This window comes from Xiphophorus hellerii, chromosome 22 (genome assembly GCF_003331165.1).
Source record: "Xiphophorus hellerii strain 12219 chromosome 22, Xiphophorus_hellerii-4.1, whole genome shotgun sequence".
Lineage (NCBI taxonomy): Eukaryota > Metazoa > Chordata > Actinopteri > Cyprinodontiformes > Poeciliidae > Xiphophorus > Xiphophorus hellerii.
In genome coordinates, this window is record NC_045693.1 from 22,006,677 (window position 1) to 22,033,231 (window position 26,555).

Below are 26,555 nucleotides of genomic sequence, written 5' to 3' on the forward strand. Positions count from 1 at the left end.
TGATTAGGAAATATTCTTTAAGTTTGCGTTGTCTTCCAGACTGTAAACATAGATTCATGAATGATCAGTAATAGCTTTTTCCAAGTGCGGTCAGATACATGCAGCCGATTATGTACGATGTTTTGTCCCAAAAAGTACTTCATGATGGAAGAATGTTTTTTCCTCGCTCAATTACTTGGCTACTTTGAAAGTGCAGAGCTGAACATTTTGCTTCAAGTAAGCAATTTTGATGACTGGAGACAGAGTTCTGCCATGGTACAATAGTGGACCAAGGGGCCACATCCATTATGTTCCAGCACGCCTGTGTGAGGGCTCCTTTGTCCTTTTGCACAATGGACACACTCAAAAGGGTGCACAAGCAACTTTTGAGGGATATTCTACCTCATCTTCTGGAGATATTTTTTCTTCTTCTTTTTATGTCAGTGTTCTGAATACGGACTTCATTCCACTGATTGTGTGAGTGTTCATCATTGTGGGTTTTTTTTCCTTTCCATTTGACTTCTTGCTTGCAGAATCCTCAGTTTTAGGTCAAAGTTAGTGGCTCCCCATCGCAGTAAAGGCCCACCTCACTTGTACGTTTGAAAGGAGGCATTGCGGAAAAGAGGAAATGACCTATGCTTATCCACACTACATGCTAGCTGTGCTCAAACAATCAGCATAGCATTAGTAGAGCCGCTGAATAGAGCCATCATGGCTGCCTAACACTGGGGAGCCAGTGATCTGCCTATGGGCTTTATGGAAAGAGGAGGTCCTGCGGCGCTGGCAAGAGCCGGAGTGGAGGCCAGGAATGGGCGCTTGTAGAGAATCCTTTGACTTTCTCTGGCACAAACATCTCCCATTTTTCATATCTGCTCATCTCCTTTGTCGCTACATCTGTAATTTCTATGCATTCATGTGTTGTCTTATTTAGGTGTTTTCCTCTTTAAGGTTTAGCCCTGCTTTAATCTGCAGCAGGAAGAAGATAGGGAGACCTAGGGAAGGCTAAGCAGTCTTTCATTGTCCCCAGAGGTGGCGTCCATGGGTGCTCTTTGTCCAGAGCTTTCACTGTGATTAGACCATTTGAGTCGACAATTCACTTAAGACCTCCTTTCTTTCTCCTTCCTGCTCTGTTTTTCTCTCACAAGATGCTCTCCTCTTTCCACCCACTATCCCCTTACTCTCTCACACACTCTTTCAGGGTGTATTACCTGCTCATGTAATGCAGTTAAGCTCAGCTAGAAGCCTTTCCTCGCAATACCACTTAATTGCCCATATGGCAGGTGAGGTAAATGCACGAGGGCCGGCGCAGGGTGGTGACCACAGATGGAGGCGGGGGAGACAGAAGCTGAACAAGGAGAGGATGGGGGAGGTGAGCGAGCAAGAGTGAGGACGACAGACACTCTGCTGTTTCACTGTGTTGGTCACAATCTGACTTTGATTGAGTGATTAATTAAGTAACAATTTAATAGAGGGATAAATCTGTGATGGTTGGTGTTTTGTTTGAACTACAAATATTGTTCAAGTTTCTACAGTCTAGCTCTTGGTTTGAAATAAAGGTAAGTAATCTGGAGGTTGTCTTCAAAACACACCAATCTGCCTTTATCTAAGCCACTCTTTTACAGCTCTGGCTACATGTCCAGGATTTTAGTCCTGGGAGAAGATGAACCTACACCCCAATCTTGAGGGTAGGGTTAGGTTTTAACCCTAACATTTTACATGTGTTTGAAAAAGTTACCTTGATGACCTTCTTCCACATGTTTGCTGTGACTCATACGTGACTTGTGGTAAAGTGTAAACAGGACTTCTTACCAGGACTTCTTACAGGCTTTCTTCTTGCCAACTCTTCCATGATGACAAGACTTGTGAAATACATGCTACCTTGTCAACTGATTCTGAGCTGTAGAGCTCTGCAGATCCTGCAGAGTTACCTCGGGTGTCTTGGCTGCTTCCTTGAGTTCAGGTGGACGACCATGTCTTGTGAGGCTTGCATTAGTTCAGTATATTAATTTGTGAGATGTTCAAAGCTTAGTATATTGTTTTATAGCCCAACTTTGTTTCCTTGACTAGAACCCTGTGTTTGTTTTGCAACGTGACAAAACGTGGAAAAGTTCACGAGGTACGAGTAGGGCTATGCACGCCACGTTAGTTGGCAGAGGACAGGGGAAAATATAACACTACTAAGAAAAGAGGAAGGAGGGGAGGAGGATGGGAAGAAGAAGGAGTTGACATTGCTCCTGGGTAATGCTCCAAAATGGAGTGCTAAAATCATTTCAGCTCAGATAAAGCTCTGGCAGCGGCCGGGCGGCCTCGGGATATCTGCTCTGCTCATCTGCCTCTCCAGTGAAACGGCTGCACACGGCCAGCCTCAGGGCGGCCCGCAGTTTGCGCATAAACATGCTAAAGCTCATAAAGAAACAGATGCAAATAAACAGACTCTTAACTTGAATGCAACACAGGCACTGCTTTGCCACATGTGCAGACATCCACTGGCCTCTCAGAGTCAATTTGTTGCTCCTCAGTTTGTTTCGGTTTAACCAGAAGAAGCAAGGCTTAAGGGTAATTCTTCCACTTCTGAACCTTTAGAATTAGCACTCTGCCACCACTACTCCACCTTTGTACCGTTACTGCTCGCACGCTTTAAAATCATTCATAGAATTTGCTCAAAACTCACTAAATCATTTTCTTTTTTTAATCTTCTTGCCTAAACTTTCTTGCTCAGATATATTCATAACATCCCCAAAGTCAAGGCTCAAACGTTTACCCTTGTCGTCTCAAATTTGACTGAGAATATTTTCAGTCAGAGTTATTCATCTGGTTTGACTTTGCTTCTCATTCTTGCCAAATAGGAACAACTTTCAGATTTAGAAGAGAATCAATAGAAAAGTCAGATAATGTAAATAAAAGTGTTTAGTTTAGAGCCAATGACAAGGATAAGGTGTTGTACAAGGAGAAAGTTGTTCAATCCAAATGCAGAGGAGCAAAATTACCAGTGTTATATACAGTATATATATATATTTTTTAATCTTATCAGGAAAATGTGCTTGTAGTGTCTGGCAGAATCTTACACAATGCCATATCACCGACATGAACGCTGTATTTATCTTTAGTTCTTAATGATTTTCTTAAATTGTTCCACAAACAACTTTAGTGACTTAAAAATAAAAACACAAGTTTCCCATTGTAAAGTTATTGCCACTAACAGCCTGAGTACGTCATGAAAATCCCAGAATGAACGCAGTGTTCATCAACAGTCAAGGTAAACGTCGGACCGGCATTGTATTTCTGCAGGTAATGGATCACCTAATATTTACTGAAAGTTAACTGCGAGACAAAGAGTCCAACGAAACAGCAAACTGCAGTGATCGCTTGTTCAGTAAGGGAACTGAACAAATAAAACTCCCAGGTGCTTTGTCTTTTTTTACTACCTGTGTTATGTCTGTGCATTGCAAATGCAAAGGCAAATGAGCGAATGCAGAGCAGTGTGGATCCTTGCTCTTTGTTTTCCCGAACCAATGGGATGCAGAACAAAAACGCCTCTGGATCATGTCCTGCCCACAGACCCTGTGTGGAAATATTGCTGTTCGCTCTTAGCGGATCAAAGCAAACTCCTGTTATTGTAAGTGAACTGTGAGACATTCTGCCAGAGCAAATTGTACGTAAGCTCTCAATAAAGTCTAACAACCCACACGCGTACAGAGGTTAAAAACATCTGGTACCTGCTGAATTAAACCAGACTATGATTATAAATTCTGTTATTAATTGTTATTAAGCAATTTGAAATGGTATAATTATTTGTACAAAATACATGTTAGGTATTTCTTTTAGGCCAGACTTCAATGAAATCTCTGCAAATTGTAAACAGTTAAAATAAATCCACACCTGACAATCTGAAACTCACCATCTTTTCCAACCAAAACAAATCTGCCTCTCTCAAATTTTACTCTTCACTCTTCTCTTTGCTCCCTCTAATCTCTCCTTATTTCTTTCTGCCCTCTTTTTTTTCTTTCTGCTCCTCCTCACTGAGATGGAAAAATCTGATTCTCATGTTTAAAGCATCATTGCAGTCTCCGGGCAGATTTCTGAATCAACAAAATTCTCCTTTTCTCGCATGGCTCCCTCTTTCAATGTCATGTCTTCGCTGCGCTTACTTAACTTCCAGTCCAACTGTGCGAGCTCATGAAATCCCAAATTTAATATGCAAATAATCAAAATACAGTATATTCATCTATTTTTTTTTTTTTTTATTATTATTATTTTTTTACTAAAAATGACCCACATTGTGGTTTTATTGTACAGGTTTGAGAAATAATTTCTAAATCCTGCTCTGGTTAAAAAAATTGGTGCATCAAAGAGGCTAAACTCTGCTGTCTGAGATCTGGAGCTTAATGAAAACATTGAAAAAAATGTTATGAAGTGAGCAGTCACAGGTATTTCTGCTCAAATAGAGATGCACAGATAAACTAGTCAATCTTCAGCTTGACCAGCAAGTTAGAAATGTGTATAAGATCCTTTTCTGATCAGTGAGTGCACCATAGAGTATGTTTTCATCATCAATGTCCTGTAGCGCAGTGCTGCTCATTTCCATTTATTTGAAACCCTGAAATTTCTAAATAATATAAGCTAATCTTTTCTTTGATTTCAGACTTTTTTTTTTACCTTCTTTCTCCTTTCATAATCATTTGCATAGTTAAAGTAAAGTACGCTGTTTCTTTAAGGCGACACCCTATAATCTGACAAGCGTCCAACCCAATGGGCCAATCAGTGAGAGGAACTCTTCAAAGCTCGTTGGCGGCCTGTTTTCTCACGTGTTTAAGTGTACAATCTTTTCTCTTTGCTTTTGTCTCTTCCCATCTCTTCTCACACCTTGTTCTTCTTTCTCTCGTTTGAGTCTCCCTCCTCTCTGTAATTGTGTTTTTCTGCCACTTCTTCTCGGTGTCCGTGCTTCAGGAACCCCTAACTTCCACCTTTTATTTTCCTTTGCTCAGACAACTCGCTCTGCGCCGAGAACGGTTGCGCACCAGGTGTAATTTCATCAAGTGTGCACTCGTCTACTTTTATTTGTTGCCCCCAAGAAGTGCAGAGCGTGATGGGGATGGGTGTTGAAGGAAGCCGGTTGGCGAGTGATGGCGGCGGCCGAGCTCGGCCCGTCTGCTTCGGCTGCAGCTGGAATACAGGCCGAGCTTTACTCACACAATTGAATCAGAACAGAAACAGAAAGCACTCTACATCCAAAAGTTTATCCTCACTTTATCCCAAAATATTTTTTGTGCTTCTTTGGAAAACAGAATCAACATTATAGAACAAGATTTGCACATTTGACTTTTGTTTTTAACATAAAGTAGTATTTATGCTACGAGATACTCATGGCATGACGTTCAATTATTCCTAGAGATAAGATTATTTAACATTTTGATAATTGCTTTTATAATAATGCCTTCCATCACCTTAATTTATTGTTTCTTTGATTTTATCATATAGATTAAGCAAAAATATGAAACAATCATGTTTATTTCACATTGTTTAACTTTTGCTGCTCTGCTTTATAACAGAAGTCTTACAAACTGATGTTAGCTAGTTTTCTCGTCAGCAACAAGTGGTGGAGGGGCAGCACTGTTTCACTCGATGAGCGATAAACACGGCTCTCAAACTGTGGTACTGGCATCACCGTCGCTGCTGTTTTTAGTGGCCCTTTTAGGAAAAGAAGTTGCTGTTAGTTACTATGACATAGCAAAAAACCAAACTCAGCCCTGTTTCACTTTCAAGTTTGAAAACCACTTGGATTTGTTGCCCTCTGGTAGCACTGCAAGTTAGCCACAGTGTTGTTGTCCGAATTTGTACTAATAATGCACAAACAAATTCACTAAATGGGTTGTATGGCTCTGTTTGTGAAAAATTTTATGAGATACAAAATGTCAGAAGTGTAAACTCTTATTCTTTACTGCAGCTATGACTGCTGTTCAAATGCCAGGCATCCATTTTGTAGTTTGGAGTTTTGATTACACTACGTCAGTTTCTAGGGATCTAAATGTTACCATTTTTAACTTCAGACTTAAAAAAAAAAAATCAACTTTTGAGTGAAATTTGAGCTTGATTGATATTCGACCAATCAAGCAAAGCCAGTTTACAAGATAGAAGTTGTTAGAAAAAAAGTTAAAGAATTACTGCATCCAGTCAGGAAGAAATCTGATCATAAAGGACATAATGGTACGGAAGATATCTGCAGGGATGTTGAAACTCATTATATTTAAAACCTTTGGAATAGCTTGATTTCTGTAAATTAAGAAGAAAGAAAGGAGGAAAGAAAGTAAGAGAGAAATAAAGGTAAAAAAAAAATAAAAGTTTGATCAAATCTGAATTTGAGGGTGTACTTGTAAAATACTTTTGTTGAGAAAGTCTAAAATGGGAAACTGGAAATAAAGCTAGAAGGTTTGCAGACCAGTAATCTCTTAACCTTTTATATTCAAATAACTGTGACTACAACAATAAAGATGGTTGGATAAAAGAACTAGAAAGACTAACTCTTTTCAAATGATATCGCTTTAGTTTTTGCTTCTTGTAAAGCAAACACTTCATTCACAATAAAACAGAAAATAGTTTCTCTTGGTTTTATTAAGCAGATAAAACAAAAAACAAAGGAACTGTAATGACACAAAAGCATAATCCTCAAAGCAGCATATTATTATTGGAAGCAGGAAGCTGAGTAGCAGTCTAGTGGTCCTGATTTGACTGCTGCTAAGCCGTTACCTGATGGCAGCTCTTCAACAAGCAGGGCTGAATCTTTGCTAATGTTCAGAGCAGAGACTCTCTGAAACATGTCGGGTCGTAGAGACACTCCAATGACCTCAGTTCCCATCACTATCCTGCACAGGGCTGTCTTTTATCACAGCGATCCAGCGGAGTGCTGCGTATCCCCGTGGTGTACAGTGGATTGGAAGATGGAGAAAATGCAGGAAAGCATGCTTTGCACCGCATAATGTGCAACCTCAATATGAACAAATTTCCGTGTTTAAAGGATTGTAAACGCGCTCAGTCTTCGTGTTGCCGTGTCAATTGGTTGCTCTTGTTTAAAATACCCTGGGTTCTGCTCTTTAAGCTCACGTCGAAAGTAACAACAGCGAGATTAGATTTGGGAAGAGAGAGAGAGAGACATGCCGACAGGCAGGTGGAAAACAGATAAAATGTGAAGCAGACATGTATTTTATCTCGTCGCTTTTTGAGCTTTATGACAGAACCGGTCAGACGAAGAGACAGGCCGACGGAGAAACAAGCAGACAGTTACAGGGGCAGTTAGACAGGCAGTCAGCCCTGGCATTTGTAGCAGATAAGTAAGCTATCAGAGGAGGGGGATAAATAGCAGAGTAAAGATTGGTCCGAGCCCCCTCAGAGAGGTGTGGGGGGCCACAATGCAGGCGTGGTGGGCAGATAGCCCCCTGCTCTCATTATACTCTGCCTAATCCAAAACGATGTTTACTCAGAGAGAGAGAGAGAGAGAGAGGGAGAAAGAAGGGGCAACGCTTATCAAAGCCCCGCACAGTCCTGGGAGCGTGTGCGCGGGGGCCTGGCTGTGGGCGTGTGGGTGCGCCGAGGTGAGTGTGCGTTAAAATGAGCCTATTCCGATGGAAAAAAAGGATCAGGAATGTCTCCAAGGCGGGCGCTGTTGGCTAGAATGTCGATGCTTATCACACGCTGCCGGGCTCTTCTGGTGAAAGGCGAAAAGGCTATCTAAACTGCTTATTCACAGCCTGTGTATTTACCATTTCGGCAAGGCAGAGTCATCATTCTGTAATTGCTATTAATATTAACATGTTGCTGTTAGTAAATCAGGCTTTTGTGAGCCTTCACCTAATCTGGTTTGCCGGGAGCTAAAAGTCCTTTAAACCTAAAAAATAATTGAGACTTTCTGATTTTGAAATGCTAAAAAAAACACACATAAAAACTGGCTATTGTTTTTACTCCTCACCCTGTTGACTTTCAGCTTTTTTTTTTTTGCATCAGAACACTTGACTGCAGTTTGAGCCTACTTTAGACTACATGGTATTCTCAACAACAAAAAAATAGCTAAAGAAGTTTATTTTGGAGGTTTTGGGTTTTTGCATTGATTGTCTGATGCATATCTAAATACTTCAGTTTTCTCCTTAAAAACAGAAAAAGATCCTCAGCAGCAGATAAATACCTAGCCACAGGTACGGCTTGCCTGTCCAAAATACAAGTACATCTTAATACATAATCTTGTACAAAATTCAGTTTTTTTCTTTATTTAAATCAACTTAAAGAGTCATAATCATGTACTAGCTGTGTACATAAACTGCATAAAATGTCAGGTAACATTTAGTTGTTCTTACCACAATTATTTCTATTTGTTAATTGCCAGAATAATGAGAGGGAACATTTTTATTTCTTTCAGTTAGAAAGTTGAATAAGCCAAGATTAAAATGAATGGAGGAAGCTAAGATGAGGATTATGCTTTTGATGGGTTAATATCACAAAACTATACCTGTAAGGTGTGCTTGTTCAAATTTTGAAGCTAAATCCTTAGTTTTATTTTCTTCTTTTTAAAAAAAAAAAAACTCCCTATTGCAGCTTTATGGAAGCCCAGATTGTTTTAATTGTTGCTTTCTGCTTCTATTACCAGAAGTAGAAGCTTGAAGTGCCTCAGTCTTTGTGTAAAGAATCTATATGCCATCTGAGTTTCATTTTTGGACCTGAATCGTATTTATGCACCCAGTGTTCTGTGTTCTTTCGTTATATTCTTGACAGAAGGTAATGCCTATTGGATTTCGGTTGCATAAATTTCACGAGTTGCATCACTACTCAATACAAGGTCACGAGAGCGGATAAATAAGCTGTTGAAATCAGAACTTTTATTTTCTGTCTGTTGTGACTGAAGTGGATGAGCTTAACGTAGTCATTTTCTGTATTTTTCACTTTTCGCCAAGAGGCCTTGGGAGGAACTTTTATGTTGACTAAATTAAGGCAATCAGAAAATCAATCCAGTCAACTTTGTGAGCTGCAATTATTTCTGTTTAAGAAGTTATTACCAAAAAATATGACACTTTTGCACGGGAAGCGTATAACTAAGAGTAGTTAAAGTCTGTTTATTTTTCATTTGTTTTGTGATATAGTTATTGCAGCAATTTTACTTCTGCTCCCTTATTTAAGAAAGAAATATAGCCTGGTAACTTAAAATGTCTTTCTTTACAAAGCATTATTTAGGATTTATTCTGTAGATTATAATTTTTTATTGATTTTTCACATACCCTACACAGATAACTTTTATTCATTCCACCCGTGCTGAAAACACACTAGCGGGCGCTGAGGTGGTCTTCTGAACAGTGCGTGGACTGTGTCTAGGCTGGCTGGGGTAATCCTGGCCTCCACTAAAGTAGCCGTGTGAGCGAACAGATTGTCAGTTGATCATGGCCAGCAGAGAGCCTTATCCCTTATTGGATCGGCCATGGAGGAGGCTTAGGAATTATCTGAGGCCTCACTTAATGTGGAGACAGATCACCACAAGAGAGCCACAGAGCCTGAAGACACGCTGGGCCCGAGGGGAGGGAGAGCAGGAGGCTGTGTGTAACGCGGAGATGTGTGTTGGCCGTGTCACAAAGGTGTGTTGGTGTGTGCTCACAGCAACGCCATGGCCCACTTAACCCCATGTTGACATATCTTGCCTATTTCCCCTCTTTGATATTTGTCTTATTTTTTTCTTTTGCCGTCCCGTCCTCTTCCTCTGTTGCTTTCTGACACTCCCCTCATTCCAGCTACTCCTTTGCTTTTTGAAATGTTTTTCCTTTGTTTCCTTTGCAGAGATGCAACAATTTGAAGTTTGTCGCCGATTTCTGCTTTGACCAAAACTATAGGACCGGAAAATGTAAAACTTTTTTTTTTTCTACCCTTCCTGCTCAGGGGTCATTAATTAGGAGCAGTTGGAGAAGTCGGTGTAAAATGGAGTTTTACTAATCATCTAAAATAAGTTATTGTGTTAAATTGCCTCTGATGTCTCCAGACTCTGAGTATTTTCAAATCCAATATGTTTTCTAACCAACAGAAATCAGTCTCAAAGGGGCAAAAAGGGAAGCCTTGCCTGTACTTCAGCCTTCTTGTCTGTTTTATGTTTTGCTCTCTCTCACTGTTTCACAGCCTAAAAAAAAACAGCAGAACTGTCATAAAAATAGTTTACTTTTAAAACTATTTTTACACCATTTTTGAGTTTTTTTATTTTACCACTTTATAAACGTCCAGACCTAATATCTGAGCCTCATTAGAATTCATCGGCACTTCTTTAGTTTGCTAAAAACTGAAACAATCTAAAATCTATGTAATCAGTCTTGCTTTGTTTTAAATATAGATGTCGGGCTCTTTTTAATTAAGTTGTGGTACAGAGACCGGAGTAACAGCCTCACCTCAAGCACTTTTAGCTTAGCTAGTGAGATAGTGTAATAGTGCCTGTCTGGATTCCCTGTTCAAGCACCCAAAATAGCCCTTGAGCTAAATCCTTCCCTGGTTTTAGCTACTTGTTTTTTTTTTAAAGGCTTTGGGATTCCCCAGAAAGATCAAGAAAAGGTGATTCAACTGAAGTACAGTTGGGTTTCTATGCTACTTTTTTTTTGTCGCATAAGCCAAATGTGGTTATTGAGAAGGAAAAAAACACTAAAGGGTGATGGATAATCTATCCAGTGGATCTGATTACTGACAGTTAGTGAAGCCAGATTAGTGTTGTGTTAAGTCAAGATGGTACAAGAGGCCAGCCCCAGGTCACTGGGATCTGCAGGGATAACATTATGAACAGTACAACTCAACAGTAGATTTAGTAGGTTGGGTTATGTTGTTGGAGCCAACAAATCTGGTTCCACAGGTCTCTTCCTTATAAAACCCAAAGGCGAGGTTGGGAAATTAACTACGTCGACTTTCGAATACACAGAAGTTAAGCATAGAATGTAAATAAATATAGATTTGTCATTGGAATTTGTTTGACAGGTGAAACAATGAGGATTTTAGCCTTACAAATCACAGCTAGAACTCATGTTACTGGGTCAAGTTTGTGGACCTCCTTGCTCACAAGCAGCGTTTCAGCAATTCTCACAAATTGTCTACGAGACTGAGATCAATGTTTTGTGCTGAGCACTCCAACTCATTGACTTTGTTGCCCTGAGAACGCGTTGTGATTAACTTGACGGCACAATAAGGCTCGTTGAGATCCAATCAAAGCTATACCTTCCCGTCCGATGTCTTAAGAGTTTGATTTTTTTCTCATGATACTATGTATTTTCTGAAGTGCACCAGTCCTTCAAGCAGCAAAACATCGTAACAATCTAACCCTGTACCTCTGAATTGTACAGGGTTACGATTGGTCATAACATTGTGAGCAGTGATCATTATGACCAAACACCATCTCCAAATATGTATGTTGTTGTCCCTGCACATTTGCAAACTGTAATCTAGCTATCGACTTTTAGAGCAAATTGCTTATTCTTTACTGAATGGCCTTTTAGCCATGTCTACAGTTTCACTGTGTATAATGACACTAACAAACTGTTAGCATCTTTATAGAGTTTTTGCTTTTGTTGCAGAGGTTGAGATGCATGTTATGCAACAAACAATTTCTATAACAACAGATTGCACGGTTGACATGAGGTGGTTTCTGAGACCAATAACTATATTGACCAGAGGCTCACACACATCAGGAGAAACACCAAACTATTCCCTCTCCTTCATTAGATAATTGAAGGTGAGAAATCATTTCATTATCCTCAGGAACAGTAATCTGCTCTCTGTTGTTGATCCCTTCATTTCCTACAGTGCTTCTCGACCTAGGAGGCTCTTGCTGTCTGACACACACGCACTCATGAACCACATGCTTATCCCACATGCAGCCACACTCTGATACTCATGACACACACCTTTTTTTTTATCACCCTGGGCTATTAATGTTATTGGAGATGTGGATTAACCATCAGGTACACATATGCTTTACAAAGCCCTGTTACTTTGAGTTGCCTTGCTCTCACACGCATACATGTGTTTACGCACTTTCTCTCTGTTTCACACACACATGCTTGTGTAAAGAGAAGGCAACCTGGGAGTACGGTCAAGATTCAGAGAGCAGAAACAAGACTTTGACAGATTATCCAGTGTGACTTACTTTCTTTTTACGTCACACAAGAACCAAAGATGGTCTCGCTGTTTCTCATCAGCATGAGCAGAGATAACAGATCGGTAACGTTTGCTTCTCATTTTCTTCAGAAGCGAGAATAAAATCTTAAGAAAAGCCTTCATAGTGTCTTCTGCCTCTGCCGCTGAGCGGTGGATTAGACCCAGTTTTACGTTGCATTACCACCCTCTACTGTTCGTCTGGCCTAGATGTTTGGGGGGAGACCCTTCATGTCAAGTGTTGTGTGCTGACTTGTAAGGGGAGGAGCTGAACTGTCATTTCCCAGGCCAAAGATGTCTGTTCAGATGCCATTATGCTACATGCGAGCACATAATCAGGAGAGAATGGGTCAAAGTTCAAGTCACATGACACTGAGGAGTTTCAACACTCATGGCAACATGGCTTGTTTTAGGCACGGAACAATATGGATGATATTTGTGAGCACCAGATATCTTACAGCGCCACAGTTTATCTTTATTTATGTTTTTTTTAAAAAAACCAAACTATTATTACACATAATAGAAACACACTGATAAAATACATTTATCATACCATTTTTTTCATTTTATTCCCTCATGCAAAATGACTAAATGAGGTGGTTTGTAATTGAGGCATTAAACAGTGGTGTTATAGTAATACACATTGCAAACACAGTGGAGTGTTTGCCCTTACAGTATATACAGTGTATATATATATATATATATTGTAGACTCCTATATATATAGGAGTCGGGGATCCGACTGCCATCTGCAGAAATGCACCGCTCCCGGGAAGAAACAACCAACAAGAGCCAGGTGGAGGGTCTTAGTGCTGTCAATCAACCTCATGTACAAACTGCTCAATGTGCTAATGGCGGAGGAATAACTTACCGTAACAGTAACAACTGTTTATCTGTGTCATCAGTGGTCATGCTAACTAGCTTTAGCAATGATGGCAGACTCAATTGTGAGAAAATAAATAGGGGGACCAAGGGGGATGAAGTGAGCAGCGCATAAACAAACATGATTGATAGCAGTAAGACCCTCCTCCTTGCTCTGATTGGTTGTTTCTGACAGAAGGAGGCAGAGAAGCTTGATTTTGTTTGTTTTCAGTCTTATTGTTTTATGTTATACTGTCACTCTCACATAATGACAGTTTTCACAAATATGTAAAAAACGTATTTTTCATAAAAGGCACATTAAAGGTAACTATATCTTTTAAGGGGGAAAAAAAAAGCTTTCTGTTTGTTCAGATGTTATCTAGCTATCTTCTGTTAGAGTAGATGGGTAAAAACAACAACAACTAAGAAGTAAAGAAAAAAAACTAGCACATTTTTGGTTTCAGTGTTTACATTTTGTTTTGCTTAATGCCTTACTGCAGCTGCTAAAAATATTTAAAATAATATATATATACTCCTGCTGTCATTTGCTGGCATTGCTGATGTCATAAGCGCCAGTATTTCCAGATCCTAAAAACACCTTTGTAAGCTATTAGTAACTCAGTTCAGTTCTGTTAAACCGTATTGTCCCTGAAAGGCAGTTTGCTGGCCACTCAACAGGTACACACTTACAAAAAGTAACAGCAGCCTCGTCCTTTCAGCTCAGAAAAGGAGGCTGAGTGAAGTCCTCACCATGCTGCACTTTATCAGACTGACAGCAGAGGCAATGAAAGATTTCCTCCGTCTGTCGGTTTCACGGAGTTTAATCCTGTATCTCTGTCTTGATGGCAAAAGTTGAAACTCAGCCCATAGTGGGTGGCAGGGATTGGTTGTAATAAGCTCAGCTTTCTTTAACAATCTATTATTATAGAGGTCAAGAGGGATGCCAGGGGTTTACTGCATTCTTTAACTCTGCAAACATGCCAGCAGATGAGAGGTCAGGCAGAACAGTGAAAAAAATATTAGCCCGCTTATAGATCTGTTCTGTCTTTGATCATCAGATTTCAACATCAGACACAGATAAATCGAGTAAACACAAAACTACAGATTCCAAGTTTCATTTCTTTCATTTATTTAAAAACGTAGCTTGCCCTATTTGACAAACTAATCCCATGCTAAACATGAGAAGTGGTTATGCCAAGCTTTTCAACAACATCTGTCATTAAATGCTTTAGGTAAATAAAAATGAATCTGTGGAGGAATTTAGGTCTTATTTCTTTGCAGAATGGTAATGGCCTAGTCAAAGTCCAGTGCCAAGTTCTAAAGTTGTATTTTTTGCTATTTTTTGTTTTGTCTTTAAATAATTCAGAGGTGGGCTTGCCCTGTTTTGGATCATTGCTCTGCTACATAAACCAAGTGTGTTTGATCTTACCGTTGATGGCCAGACATTCTTCTTTAGGATTTTCAGGTAGAAAGTAAATTTCATGCTCCCATCCGTAAGTCATCCAGGTCTTGAAGAAGCAGAGCAAACCCAGACCATCACCATACCACCACCATGTATGACTGTAGGTATGATGTTCTGTTGCTGAAATGGTAGATGTAATAAAACGGAAACCTTAAAAAAAGTTTGTTTTGACTCATCACTCTAAAGAATATTGTTCTTCAAATCGTAGAGATTTCTTAGGGATCAAGTTTGTTTTTTTGTTTTTTTTGACAAATGTGAGTTGCATACGCCAAGTGGACCTGAGACCGCTCCAAACACAGGAAGTGGACTGACGTGCAGAGCAAAACAAATGCTTGGGTTAAGTGCTAGCGGGAGAAATTGCTTCTGGTCTTTTGCCAAAGACAAAGAGAAACCCTTCAATAGCTAATGGTGAAAGCCACTCCAATTTTAGTTACATTTTGCGAAGAAGGAAGTTGTGCCCAGAGTCTTCTTCAGAGGTGTTCATGGTGTTTCATTCAGTGGTTCCTGATGCAGCGCCGCCACAGGTGAGCGGGCTAACTGGTCGCTCAAAGAGTTCGGTACGTTTGACAAAACGCAGTGCGAAAGCGAACCAATCCCGGAATTGTAAATAGACACCATTACATTGGGGGGGAAAATGCTGCATAAAAGCAAACATCTGCTGTGTATTTACAGCAAACAACCCAAATGTAGATGAGCTTTGCTCTTGGTGAACCATAGAACTGCTAGACTGACCCCACATTGTGAAGTTTTCCATGTCTTGTGACAAAACTCCTTTCTGAGGACAATTGAGAAGATGAAATTTAAAATGTCACTTTGGTTCATGTCTTGACACTATTTACCACTTCAGTACTGTGTGTGTGTGTGTGTGTGTATGCTGTCACACCACACTTTAAAGAGTTTTTTTTTAATGGGGAAGAGGAATATTTGGACATTTTATCAATAGGCATTATTAAATCCTGCTTGCTTGAGCTAATCTTGGCGGACCGGAGCGAGGGCACCGGGAGAGTTAGTGAAAGAGTGAATAGGGGAGAAGGAGAGAGCAGGGATGTCTGCCCCATGAGGTGATGAGAGACCGTCTGTAAGCCGCTTATTATATCGACTACCACCTTTTCTTTCTCCTCCACCAAGCTCTCCCTCGTTCTCTCCCCTTTACCTCGCTCATTTTCCTCTGTCTCCCTCGCTCGCCTTTTTGCTTTCTCCAACTTATTCTATATCCTCTCAGTCTTTCTCCTTTTTCAAAAACTTAACTGTGCAAACACACACACACACACACACACGCAGGGAGAGAGAATTGCGGGCGCACACACTTTACGCGGCAGGCAGGGCCAAGGCGAACCTTCTTGTTCAAAGCCAGAAGCTGAAGTTTTATTCAAATGAATGTTTACTTCTTTCGCTGCCAAGATGTGCGTATTTGTCTCCGGTTGTGCATGTGTGTGCAATAAAAAGCGAGGGGGAAATAGTTTGGGTTGAGTGTGTGCTGCGTGCGTGCGTGTGCGTGTTTTAGTGTGTGTTACACGCACGACAGAAGGAGAAGGGCTGACTGTAGGTGATAAGCCAGGCAGGCCTGCACACTGTGATTATCACACACCGGACGCCCTGTCTCCCACACACACACGCTCGCTCCTACACACTTGCATACACAATGGCCAACGAGGGAGTGTGTTGCAGGGATTTAGGAGGGACGGACGGAGAGACAGACGAGCAGACAGAGAAAGAAGCCTTGGATCACGGGCAAGGTGGAAGCCACAACAGAAGCAAATGAACACAGACTGGAAAATCACAATGCCTCCCTTTATGTTGGACGGAGCGGCCATTGTGTTTTCTTGGGTGTTATATCAATCCCGATGTGCTGTGATGTCGCGTCACACAGGGATCCAAGTGTGTGTTTTCACACCAGAGGTGCTTCGTTTGTGTTGCGGGGATATGACATCTGTCGGGCATTTTAATTGACTGATTTCCTTTTCCCGCTGTCTTTGATTCAGGTGTGTGGCCTTCTGAGGAGGTGATGGCACATTACTGTCTGCAGAAGCGGCACACGTTCAAGTGAGTTTTCATGGTTTTCTTTTGTTGTCATTTTCTGAGATGTGGGAGAAAGTGGCCACAGTTCTCTCTGGCTGTTTTTAAAGCTTTAGGAGTTACAAAGTGTTACCCCACCCCCACTTGTTGCCAGTGGGGAAGGCTGCTACACACTTTGCCCTTGGTTAAAAGAGACACACATTTTGCTGTTTGGAAACATTTTCACATGAAAAAAAATCAATGAGCCTGCAGACTATGAAAAGTAAGCCAATTAAAGCTTCATTTGATAACTTTTAGAATTTTTTTTTTTTTTACATTTTTGTTAAAACTACGACTACGATGCATCTTACCTGTGGTCCTACTGCCATCTCCAAAAATCCACTGCTCAGTCAGAAACAGCCAGTCAGAGCCAAGAGAAGGGGCTTAGTGCTGTCAATCAATCTCGTGCACACGCTGCTCATGATTGCTTGTTTGCTCTAGCCATGGTAATGGTGAGAAAAAAAACCAACAAGAAATTACTGTTACAGAAAAACTGTTCATCCACCGTCAATGGTGGTCGTGCTAACTAGCCTGCGCATGCTCCAATGTGGGGAAGAAGTTGTAGTGCAACAGAGAGCAAGGGTGAAGCTGTGAGCGGCACGTACACAAGCACGGTAGACAGCAATAAGACTGTCCTCCTTGTTCTGATTGGTTGTTTCTGACTGAGCAGTTCCTTTCTGCAGATTGCTCTAGGACAACTGGGAGAAAGCAGAGGAGCTCTATGTTTTTCACCTACTGTCTGTCTCATACAGACAAGGGACAGTTTTAACAAATATGTAAAAAACATATTTTCTATAAAAGCTACCTCCTGTAGCTTTAGCTGTGACTGGCAACCTACTTGTCAGCTTCAATTTTCTCGAACATGGTGAGAAACGATGCACGTTTGCAACAACTGGAAACATTTCTGCCACCTCAGTCTCTATTTTCCTGTAATTATGAATTATCTAATGAATATTTTCATAAATGCTTTTAAAATGTAACTCTTTCGGGGTGTCGCAACAGACCTGGCAACCCGTATACGGAGGCGATTATTCCTGAATGCAGCCAGTTTGATTTTGGGACTCTTGCTGCAGGTTTTCCCCTCTTCCTGACTGGCTACCATGAATAAAGGTGACTATTGTCACAAAATCATTTTTTTTATTTATTTTTTTAAAACAGATTCAACAATCACTAGTGTAAGTCCATCAATTACACTAGTTTTCTCTGGCTGTGCTGCTTCTCCCCCTGTGGACTGATGGTCAGCTGGCTGAAGGCTTATTTACCAAAGAAACACATTTACCCATTTGGACATACAGTATTTCTAGTCACTAATTACCAAACCTACAGACCATGAAGAAATGTGGAAAAGTTTATTTGCCTTTCTTTCTAATGCATTAATGCCATGTTTTTATTTATTAAAGAAGTGAAGATACTCACATTATAACTGTAGCATTCTGCATAATATTTTTACATCAACTTTTGTCACAGTTGGTCATGACATCCTGAAAGATCGGAAGAGTGGGCAGGACTCTGTGGTTCTGCACTAAAGTGGTTCAGGTTTTATGTGACAAATCAGAACTGCTTTGTGTCATTTGGTCATTATAAACCCATGTCGGGTTCCTGAAGGCTCTGTTCTGGGGCCACTTCTCAATTCACGGGCGATCGCTTTGTCAGGTACTACAAAGTACAAACGCTATGCTAAAAACTTTGTATTTATCTGCTTGCTTCTGTCAATCATGAGTATAAACATTGCTGTCTCCTGCAGTTTACTCCAAAATATTACTTTATTACTGCACCGTATCTTTTTATCTGCTTAAATTGACCTTCTGTAATGTTATTTTTTCTTTTTATTTGAATTTTCTTCTGCTTCAATGTGTCTTATCTCTGTTTCTCTGTTTTTCTGCAAAACAACTTTGAATTACACTTTGTGTGAAAGGAGCAACTCCAACATTTTCTCTGCATTGTCTTTAGCAGGACAAACAATTGTATCTTTCTGGTTTTTTTCTTAAATAAAATCTTACAAAATCATGTTTTGCATTTTTCTGCGAATGCTACAAAACCATGACGTTATCATAATGCGAGAATCTCATACCTACTCGGAAGATTCTTGCTCACGAAGAATCTCTATAAATTGTAGGGGAAAAAAACCAAACAAACAAAAAAACACTGCTTTTTATCTTTCGCAAACATTTACCACTTTGACACCGGAGCATTTTTTTTTTTTCTTTTCTGCGCCTTCTGCTCTTTTCCCCGTTTGGTTGTCTGCCGTGCATCAGGGCTGCCCTGTGGCACACGGCTGAAAAGCGGCCGGGCGCTTTTGATTTCCACTCAAGGTGGAACGTCACCCTTTGATTTCCTGTTTTAACATTCAAGAGGCGGGAGGCAAGGAGGAGAGGGGTTATTGATCAGAGCGGTGTAGTGAAGGTCAGCAGGAAAGGGAGGAGGAAGGGAGGTTCGGGGGGATGAAAGAGGACAGTGGCAGAGACGGAGGGGCTGGGGAGATGAAAGAAGGAGGAGGATGAGGAGAGGGGTTGAGTGAGCAGACAAGCTGCAGGACTTTGTGGGTGTGTGTGCGTGTGTGTGTGTTGCCCCTCAGATATCCTGCTGATTGAGCTTGTGCTTCTCAGTGTTCAGCATTCAGCTTTCAAGTTGATGGTTGAATTGATATTTCTTACCCCGCTGTGTTTACTGTTTGTGTATCTGCCCCGGCTCGTAGCGTAGCGTGCCGGAGTGTCTCTCCATATCTGCTCAGATCTACTGTACAGCACGTGTGTGTTAGCACTAAACTGCTGTTTTCTTTTTTCTTTTTTTTTGCCTCACTAAAGTAAATCTCACCCCAACTCGCCTCTCTTTCTCCTCCTCTGTCTCCCAGGGGTGCAGTGTGTGAGTTAGGAGGAGGTATGACTTGCCTTGGTGGGCTCATGGTAAGTGAGACACACACACACACAAAAGCAGACTTCTGCAAGGAAAAGTGTCTTGGCTTCTGTAATAAAACTAATCATCGCCAATCAATATACACACAGCATGACCACACCGTGTCCTTATCTATTCAGGCTCCATCATTCACTTCCTGCGCGCTGGAATTCACGTTTAGATTTGCGAGCCTTCAGGGGGAATTTGCATGCAAACACTTTACTCACAGCAGTTTAATAAAGTGACTCATTTGTGTTCAGGGTTTACCGCCAGATTCACCGAGCAGATTATGCCTGAGTGTTTCTCCTGATTGGTTGATTTATTTATTTTTTTCCCCCCTGGAGTCTGCGTCGAGAACAGTTAGTCGTTTCTAACATTAAATGGCTTAAAAGAGAAACGTGTGCTGGAAAGAATTTGTGTTTAGAAAAAAAAAAAAAAGACTTTCTAAAGTGCCACATCAAAAGTGTGTAAAAAAGAGAAAATCCTGTTTGCAATAAATGCAGCGGAGTTGAGCTGCAGAATGTCTTCCTACCCAGCTACAGTGGGAGGTTTTCCAGCAGTGTTGTGGAAATATCAGGACAGCCCACTCAATATTGAGAAATGTTCAGATTTTATATCTCAATAAAGCTTGTATTAATCATTAAACACAAGATATAAACTTAAACTGCATTTTCTAAGTGGAAAAAGTTCGGACACCTTACCTCTGTATAGCGGTTGTTACCCACTTTGGCTACATGTCGTCAGTCTGAGGCAGGTTTGCCCCACTCCTCTTTGCACCTCTGAATTATTTGAGGTGTTTCTTGTTTGTTCAGCCTGTATTAAGTCACATAAAGATCAAGATCTGGAATTTGTCCTAAAGTTCCAGTTCAGCTTCAGCTTGAAGTTTTTTTTGTTTTCTTTTACAGCTTCTTTGACATTTCAAATAGAAATACACAGTAGAAAAATTGGTTCTGATTCTGCAAAGCTTCCACAAACCATGACACTTCCACCTCCATGTTTCACAATTGATGTGAGGTAGTGTTTTCTTTGTTTAGCTGCATTGTCCTTTGTTCTGGTGGCCAAATAATTTGGCTTTAGACTAATTTGTCCAAGGAAAACTACTCTAGGAACTTCAGTCTTTCCTTAAAGAGCAATGGGTTCTTCCCCGCCTCTTTCTGATTGTACAATCCACACACTTTCATGTATGAACAGCAGCATGAACCTATGAGGGGCCGTTTAGGACAAAATTTACGTTTTGTCTCTCACACACTACCAAAAACTCTCGCATACTCCAAAAAAGTAGCCACGCACACTCCAAAAAATTACGTTTTGTCTCTCACACACTACCAAAAACTCTCGCATACTCCAAAAAAGTAGCCACGCACACTCCAAAAAATTACGTTTTGTCTCTCACACACTACCAAAAACTCTCGCATACTCCAAAAAAATAGCCTCGCACACTCCAAAAAATTACGTTTTGTCCCTCACACACTACCAAAAACTCACGCATACTCCAAAAAAATAGCCTCGCATACTCAAAAAAATTACGTTTTGTCTCTCACACACTACCAAAAACTCTCGCATACTCAAAAAAATTACATTTTGTCTCTCACACACTACCAAAAACTCACGCATACTCAAAAAAATAGCCACGCACACTCAAAAATTACTCACGCACATTCAAAAAATACTCAAATTGCGTATACACACACTACTAAAATGTCACACACACACACACAAACGTTAACTTTCTCGCTCACATACACTACTATCAGCTCGCTCACATACACTGTACTAACAGCTCGCACATTCACAAACGTTAACTTTCTCGCACACATACACTGCTAACAGCTCGCACACACACAGACGTTTATCTCTCACATACACAAGACTAAAGTTGAACACACACACAGTACTAAGACTCGTTTTATGTATGTGTGAGAGCGAGACTTTTTATGAATGTGTGAGAGCGACACTCTTTATGAATGTGTGAGAGCCAGACTCTTTTTGAATGTGTGAGAGCGACACTCTTTTTGAATGTGTGAGAGTTGTCACGGAAGAGGCGGGGCATAATTTTTGGATCAAACTGCGCATGCGTAGATCCTAAACTATAAGTTTCGATTGTTGACTCACTGTATGTTCTATTACTTAGTATATTTGTGCTTTTAAATATATATAGAACGTTTAACTTTCTTGTAGATTAAATGTGCTATAGAAATAAATGAATCTGATTGATTGATTAAAAATAGCAAAATTGCTGTAGTACAATCTGTCCACTGGGTGCCAGATTGTAGCACTGCGGGCAGTCGTTGAATCGTTTAATGCGCCTGTCAAAGTGCTGGTTGCCTCCGGAGAAGATAGAATGGTGTTTAAAATGGCAGCTGCCTGACCAATTCTCTCTCGTTTCGAATTAGAGTTAGCCATGTTCGGTATAGCAAACTCTTTCTTCTTCGGCACTAGTTGGCGCCGGTTAATAATTCCTGTAATACTGGCACCCAGTGGACAGATTGTACTACAGCAATTTTGCTATTTTTAATCAATCAATCAGATTCATTTATTTCTATAGCACAATTAATCTACAAGAAAGTTAAACGTTCTATATATATTTAAAAGCACAAATATACTAAGTAATAGAACATACAGTGAGTCAACAATCGAAACTTATAGTTTAGGATCTACGCATGCGCAGTTTGATCCAAAAATTATGCCCCGCCTCTTCCGTGACAACTCTCACACATTCAAAAAGAGTGTCGCTCTCACACATTCAAAAAGAGTCTGGCTCTCACACATTCATAAAGAGTGTCGCTCTCACACATTCATAAAAAGTCTCGCTCTCACACATACATAAAACGAGTCTTAGTACTGTGTGTGTGTTCAACTTTAGTCTTGTGTATGTGAGAGATAAACGTCTGTGTGTGTGCGAGCTGTTAGCAGTGTATGTGTGCGAGAAAGTTAACGTTTGTGAATGTGCGAGCTGTTAGTACAGTGTATGTGAGCGAGCTGATAGTAGTGTATGTGAGCGAGAAAGTTAACGTTTGTGTGTGTGTGTGTGACATTTTAGTAGTGTGTGTATACGCAATTTGAGTATTTTTTGAATGTGCGTGAGTAATTTTTGAGTGTGCGTGGCTATTTTTTTGAGTATGCGTGAGTTTTTGGTAGTGTGTGAGAGACAAAATGTAATTTTTTTGAGTATGCGAGAGTTTTTGGTAGTGTGTGAGAGACAAAATGTAATTTTTTTGAGTATGCGAGAGTTTTTGGTAGTGTGTGAGAGACAAAACGTAATTTTTTTGAGTATGCGAGGCTATTTTTTTGGAGTATGCGTGAGTTTTTGGTAGTGTGTGAGGGACAAAACGTAATTTTTTGGAGTGTGCGAGGCTATTTTTTTGGAGTATGCGAGAGTTTTTGGTAGTGTGTGAGAGACAAAACGTAATTTTTTGGAGTGTGCGTGGCTACTTTTTTGGAGTATGCGAGAGTTTTTGGTAGTGTGTAGCCAAAAGCGTGGCTACTTTTTTGGAGTATGCGAGAGTTTTTGGTAGTGTGTGAGAGACAAAACGTAAATTTTGTCCTAAACGGCCCCTCATACGAACCTGCTTGCAATGACATTTAAGTTTTCGGGAACTACTTTTAGCATCAGACCTGAGCTTGTTGCCAGTCGTTTTGACTGTCCTCCGCTTGGGGACCGTCTTCTTTATAGTGAAATGGCTGATTTTTAATTCTTTTAAATCCCCCTAAAATCTCACAGACCCAAAGCTGCTGCAATCTTGTTTCTTAGATGTTTTAGAGGGCCATTTCAGTCTCACTGTGTCGTTCACACTCGCTTTAATAGACAGGAGAACCAAACTAGTCGTCTGAGTGATGAAGTTCTCGCTTATTCCACTCCAAAACGAGCATTTTCTTTTATTTTACAAAAGAAATTAAAAGGTATTTTTTTAATTGTTTATTTATATCACTTGAATTGTGTGTTTAAAAATGTCCTAGGGTGTCTTCATCTATTTTATGTCTGTAGATAGAGAGAAAGATTCCTGTGATTGATGAAATTATTTAGCATAAAACGTAGTCAAATGTATGCAAACAAGCAGCCACTTTGTCACAAAAGTAGTGAAACTTGAATAAGCTGTCGAGAATTTGGATGCCTGATACACTCCTCCAGACTGCATGTGGAGACGGCCTGCAGTCTGTCAGCTATACGGCGTATTAGTCAGAGTCTTAAGGGGGCCTCCACATAGCAGGCTTCAGTGTCCCATCGATCTGTTAGATGCCAATGAGTGTGTGTGTGTGCTTGTGTGTGTGTAAAACGCGGAGTTTTATCTCCTAGCGGTCAATACACCGTGTTTTGACATTGGTGGTCTGAGATGGAATCCTTCCTTCACGCCTCTTCCCTCCTTCATCCGTCACTGACACCACTCTCCCCACATTTTCTTGTGTTTTTTTTTTTTTTGTGAAAGTATGATGCTAAATATTGTTGAGTTAATTCTCAGGGCTGCTGTAGCAGTAAAAATCAGCATGAACATGTGATGAAACTATCGTCTTCTGAAAGTCGGAGGGTCAATCGTTACTAGTAATCCACTAAAAGTGTTTTTGGGCATTTTTAATACGTTGTTGCCTTTCCAATGCCCTTCTAGTATAAAGAAAGAAAGAAAACACTTCTCATATCTGAAAAAAATTCATGAATCAAGATTTTTTTTAAATTGTTGGTTTCTCTAGAGAGATTAGCAGTGGTTAATATAATTTCTGCAGACTGTTGTTAGAATCATCCCGATGATTAAAGGACAGCAGTCGGAGTCAGAATGGATTTTTGTTAATATAAAACAACTCAAACAGTTGAAATAAGTGCTAATTTATGACTGTAGTATTTAATTTTTATGCCTTCCAAAAGAAAGGGCATTGTTCTTTGAATTAATTGACCTAATCTTACTTTTTTTCCCCCATTCGGTCTGAAACTGAAACCCGTAACTGACACGTTGACTCTTAAAGCCGGACTGTTTTCACGTCGTGTCGACATTAGGAACATCCTTTCAAGGAACGATCACTTTAATGTTCAAAGAAATATTTGCTGTTGTTTTGCAAAATCAGCTTGGCAGGTTATTTGTGTTTGGTTAGTAAAATCATTATTCTCACAGATTTGTGACCACTCATGAGGACACTAGCTGAGCGTGCAGATTGATGCTCATGCGTCGACCAGCTGGACTCTCGTTCTTTCAGCTGTGTGCTCTGGTGGAGCCTGAAGGTGTCGTCCGTTATTTTAGCAGATGGTGGGAAGCGCAGCACCTCACTCAGTGACCCCTTCAAACGCCCCTCGGGGTTTCAACATGTGTGTTTGTCTGTTCATTTCTGCAGACATGATGGTTCCAGAGCAGGTTGTGCCGTTTTGTTTATGCTGATTTCGCCTGTCCAGATGTGGAGACAGGATGTGTCGCAGTAACACAATCTCAAACTGAAGTTTTTTTTGTTTTTTTTTTATTCAACCTTTCTTTTCAGCATTCAATAAGGGGGGGGGGGGAGTACGGTTTTTAAGAAAACCAGTGTTGGCACAGCTTGCCATCTGTGAATGAAATAAATGACATCCGACTAATATATTGCCTCACCACCTCACACACCGCTTTTCCTGAAATATACTTGTTAGCTAGCAGATAGCTTTGATACTTTTGAGCACATTCTTCTGACTTGTGGTTGTAAGACCCACTTTTATAAGTATTTTGTCAACTAAATCTTTATTAATAGTACTTTTCATTAGGTTAGATGTGTAATAATTTCATGTATGGAAAAGTGCCATTGCTAGCTGGTTCATTTTAGCAGAATGGGCTAAAATTGAGGAAGAGAATTTGTGTTACACTATTATTGGCAAAATGTTATGTTTCTAGCTCAAGAATGCAGTTATATTGTCAAGTTATCATGGCATTACTGCATTCAGAAGGTCAAAAATGATGTTATTTTCCGCTGTTGTGCAGAGTATAGTCAAAGATTGCTCTCTGGAGAAATTCTTGGTTTCCTATTGAAAAACGGGGTTCGGTACAATATTGGCAGCAGAGACACTGATAATTTCACCACTGATGATTTTGATAAACAATAATCTGTTAAAGACGGAGGGGATTTCTGTATTTGTATAGGGTAAGATAATTTCTTTTAAGCCATTTTGCACGTCTTAACGGAGGTGCCAACAAATTTGACCCACTTGGAGATGCAGGCGCCCTCTTTAACAAAAGCCAACAGCCTGACACACGCTTGCTGATACAGGGAAAAGGCAGTTGTAAAGAAAAAGACCGCCAAAAAGCCGAGAGTCTACACCGGAGCGCACCCCCACTCCCCCCTATCTACATCTCCCTCGCACACGTCGAAACGCGGCAGCTCTCCATTCTCTCGACTCCCTCCGTCGCTTTCTCGTCTTCGTTTGCAGTATGCGCTCCGCAAAGTTATATGAAGGGCATCAGGCAGGCCTGGCGAGCCGAGTGCAGAGTGACAGCGGCGAACGGAGTGATGGCTCGGCCTGATAAACACCCAGCGTCAAATGAAAAGGCTTTGCGCTTGCCATCATCCCCTGTCACAATGCAATTACCGAACAGAGTGATGGCAAGATAGCAGGCCCCCACCGCTAGCCACAATGATAAAAGTATTGACTGATTTGATTGAATGATTAAAATAATGCAGACATAAAAATGGGGTGAAGATAGAAAGAGGGAAAATGGCAGGTAGAAACGGAGAGACGGAGGGCGGCGTGGGCCGGGCTGCCAGGAGTGAGGCTTTTGTAGATACGATTATGTCATTATTGTGTGCGTGCGTTCAGATGTTTGCTTCATCTGAGGGTGCTGTTTTTTATTTTTTTGCGGGGGGGTACATAGGGGGGTTGTTCTTTTGTTCCGTGTTGTTTAATTTCTCCGTCTCTTTCCTGTCTCTCCCCGGCTCTCAGGTTGCCATTTCTGCTGACGTGAAGGAAGTCCTGCTATCAGATGGGAATGAGAAGTCCATTCAGAGTATCCTTTCATCGTCCTCTCCTCTCTCTCTGTCTCTCCATCGCTGGTGTAGCTCCATTAGCTCACAGCGATTCATGTGCGATCGTGCAATTTTTGTTCCCGCGAAAAAACCTTTGCTTTTCTTTTGTCCCTCAGTGAGCTAGTTAGGCGTTTGATTGTGTGTAGATGGAAATCTATGGTGCAGGAATGTCTTTTTTTTTATTCTGTGAT

At 40.6% G+C, this 26,555-nt stretch overlaps 1 protein-coding gene across 1 annotated transcript in view; it reads left to right on the plus strand.

The window, feature by feature from the left end:
* camkmt (calmodulin-lysine N-methyltransferase) overlaps positions 1–26,555 on the plus strand; it is a 109,591-nt gene that overhangs the window by 54,699 nt on the left and 28,337 nt on the right. The window contains exons 4-6 of the mRNA XM_032552346.1: positions 16,434–16,494; positions 19,358–19,409; positions 26,282–26,345. Coding sequence (XP_032408237.1) covers positions 16,434–16,494; positions 19,358–19,409; positions 26,282–26,345 — 177 coding nt within the window. The remainder of the gene's footprint in view (positions 1–16,433; positions 16,495–19,357; positions 19,410–26,281; positions 26,346–26,555) is intronic.